We start from the raw sequence: 3185 nt of genomic DNA, 5'->3' as shown, positions 1-3185 counted from the left end.
GGTCTTTCTTCATTCCAATCCTCTGGCTCTGGGGCCTCCAGCTCCGGTCTGTTTACCAACAGCTCTGGGAAGTCAGTTCTCAAGGCTGCAGCCTCCCATTCCCATCTATTCAGCCTCAAATCCTCCCATCCTCAAATCCCCCACTGGAAACAGCCACACCTGCGACACTGACCTGCGGTGCTTGTGGCTGGGCCTCTGCTCCTGACAGCTCCCACCCACGAAATAATGACTCTCCTTGTTGGCAGCCACCACACCAGGCACAGCCATTGATCCAACACACATTTGATGAACACCAATTGTGTACCAGGGACACAAAGCTCATTAAGATAGAGCCCCTGCCCCAGAGGCTCACAGTCTGCCCAGGAGATACAAGTCACTTACATCACTGGAGTTTTAAGTGCTGACTCAGCAGTGTGCGCGAGAGGATACAGGGCAGGCAGGGACTGCTAAAAGCAGAAAGGAGGGCAGCATGGGAAAGGCACGGAAACTAAACACCGTGCCAGCTTCTGAAGAAAGCCAGGTGTAACTGGAATGTTAACAGATAGCAGCGGGAACGCCTGGAGTGGAGCCTGGCCAGGGGCTTGCATCCCACCTTCCTGCATCCAACTGCCAAGCGGGCTAAGGCTGCTGGTCAACCCACAGAGAAGCATCATTCTCAGCCACAACACCATCCCCTTCACTTGGAAGGAAGACAGTGGCCGCTTCCTCCACGCAGCCTTCCTTACTTACATTCCAGCCAAGAGGACGGAGGTCACAGGAAGTAAAGACGTGGGGGTGGGGGGACAGAAACAGACCCCATACAGGGACCAGATCTAAACAGGACAGGCCTGGCAAACCCAGCCCAGTCCAAGCCAGTGTTGAAAACCAAGAGGGGTGACAAGGACGGTACAAATATCTATTGGGGGCTGAAACATGCAACTATCCACTAGTGGAAACAGGCCCGGGCGAGCTGGCACTCCCAGGTAAGGGGTGGAGATGCAGTTGAGAACCCACAGGAGCAGGAGGATAAAGGACAGGCAAACGACAATCTGGCTGAGGGTGGGGGAGCTGTTTGTATCAGACAAGCTGAAGCCCAAAACAACAGTACCTCCTTGCCAGCTGTGGGGTCATCTGGAGTTACCGGGGATGCTCCTCTGTCCTGAATGGGGGCCTTGGGGCTCCCTAGCTACACAGACCACTTCATCATGAGGGGCGCAGCTGTACCTGCCTGGGCCGTGTTCAGAACCCAGGGATGCAGGGTGGGGAACAGGAGAAACTGGTTGGTCTCTTGGGGGTGTCCACCATCCTCTGTGGGGTAGCCAAGGACACCTCCTGTTCTCCCTCTGTCTCAGAAACCTCCTCCTCTGTTTTCTGGGGTTCTAGACCCCCTGGGCGAACTGGTTCCAGTTTCTTGGCAGCTGACTTAGCAAATTCTGAAAGTGCAGGCACAGGAGGTGGCTGGCCCCACCGGACCAGGATCAGAGGTACACGCAGAACTGGACAGGGCAGGGGCCCCCTCGGGTGCAGGGGCGCTCTCCTTGGCCAGCTGCTGCTTGGGCAGAGCATTTCTGGATGTAGAGTTTGACCTAGAAACAGCAGGGCTGGCCAGAACAGCTGCAACAGGCCTGAGGGGAGGGCCCATGTTGAGAGCCAGAGCCTCTGAGAACTGAGCTAAGCATTGCCTCACCACAGGCAGCTGTGGGTCCACTGGTGGCTGGCTGGAGGCTGGGGCAAGGCGTAGGACACTGCAGCATGGTACTCAGCAAAACTGTTTGGGTCTTGAGTAACTTCCTTAAGATCCTGGCAGAAGAGCTTGTAATCATCAGGCAGGGGCAGGTCCCCATCGAGGTAGGGAGGTGCCCATGTCCAGGCTCAGCCTATCAGGCGTTCAAGGACCTCATAGACGCGGCTGAGGTTGTCCTGATAGTGCTCGAAGTGGAAGGACATGTATTCACCCAGCTAGGCCAAAAAGTGATCCAACAGCCACGGGGAGCCATCAAAGGTGCCTGAGGAGCCATCAAAGGTGCCTGGATCTGAGCCTGGCACTCAGTGGAAGTCCACCCTGAGGGGCCAGGGGCCAGGCATGCACCCAGCCGGGGGACCCCTTTCTTTGGGCTTACCGCCGGGAGTGCCACTAGCTGTGCTCTTCTGCTCCGTGGTCGTGAGCACACACACAGGGTCCCCGCAGCAGGGCCACTCAATCCAGGGATCCACAAGGGGGGGTGTATGCCAGCCCAGGAGAGGCTGGGTCCATCTGCTGCTGAGGGTGTGCATTGGCGTAATTGGCTGCTGCCCAGATGGGATTACGAGGGCCCAGCCCACGGCGCCAGCCACGAGGCATGCTGGGAGTAGAGGGGGGAAGGTAAAAGAGCCGGCGCAAGAAGGAGGGTGGGGACAGAGGCTGCCCACAGGACACAAGACAGGAATCAGCTGGACAGGGTGTGCAGACCTGGACCTTTCTAGGCAAGTGCTGAGGATCAGGGGAGCTGACAGCTGCAGCCTCAGGAGAGCTGAGAAGAGCTGAGGGGACTGTCAGACGCAGGCCATCATCCAAGGCAATCTGTCCAAAAACAAGGTGGGGAAGAGCGCGAGCGAGGCCAACCGTCACCACTGGGCTAGCAGGCGGAGGCAGCAGCAGGCAAAACCCTGGTTCCCAACCAGGATCTCCGAGTGGGAGGAGGGACCCAGGGGGCTGACCTAGGAGGTCCAAGAAGGCAGGCAAATGCCACCTGTGACATGTCAAGGGCAAGGTACAACAACAGATGCTGTCTATTCCAGAAGAAGAAAGGGGGCCAGATCGGGACTGTCAGGGGATTTCAGGACAATGATAGTAGCAACCTTTTACTGAGTGCTTTTTTCATGTCAGACAGTGACCACCCCACAAGAGGTTGGTACTATTGTCATCCTGTTGGCACAAAGTGGTGACGTAACTCTCCTGCAGCCACACTCCAACCAGTAAGTGGCGGAGGAAGTGGAACCTGGCTGTAGAGACCACAGGCTTAACCACCACACATCACACAGATCATAGGCTACACTTCAGTCTGCTGAGTAGGCTCCCAGCCACATCAAACACTGAAAACTAACATTAAGTACACAGATTCTGTCATGAGATTCTTTTCCATCCCAGTACCAGGCACACGGCAGGTACTACCTGCATCCCGAAAGAAGATAATAGTCCCGCCATTATCTGTTCCCCACTGTCCCCC

The 3185-nt window shown here is 56.5% G+C and overlaps 1 protein-coding gene across 1 annotated transcript; it reads right to left on the bottom strand.

The window, feature by feature from the left end:
- Positions 1–1218: 1218 nt before the first annotated feature.
- Positions 1219–2785, bottom strand: LOC103608527 (chromosome unknown open reading frame, human C22orf29). Its single transcript, XM_008592952.1, is given in 5 exon segments — positions 1219–1438; positions 1440–1707; positions 1710–2199; positions 2201–2321; positions 2429–2785. Coding segments are annotated over 4 exon segments (1098 nt in total). The 5' UTR covers position 2321; positions 2429–2785.
- Between the last annotated feature and the right edge of the window lie 400 nt (positions 2786–3185).

This window comes from Galeopterus variegatus, unplaced genomic scaffold, assembly GCF_000696425.1.
Source record: "Galeopterus variegatus unplaced genomic scaffold, G_variegatus-3.0.2 Scaffold8525, whole genome shotgun sequence".
NCBI classification, from domain to species: domain Eukaryota; kingdom Metazoa; phylum Chordata; class Mammalia; order Dermoptera; family Cynocephalidae; genus Galeopterus; species Galeopterus variegatus.
Note: the sequence above shows the minus strand (reverse complement) of the source record. Positions and strands in the feature narration are given on the sequence as shown.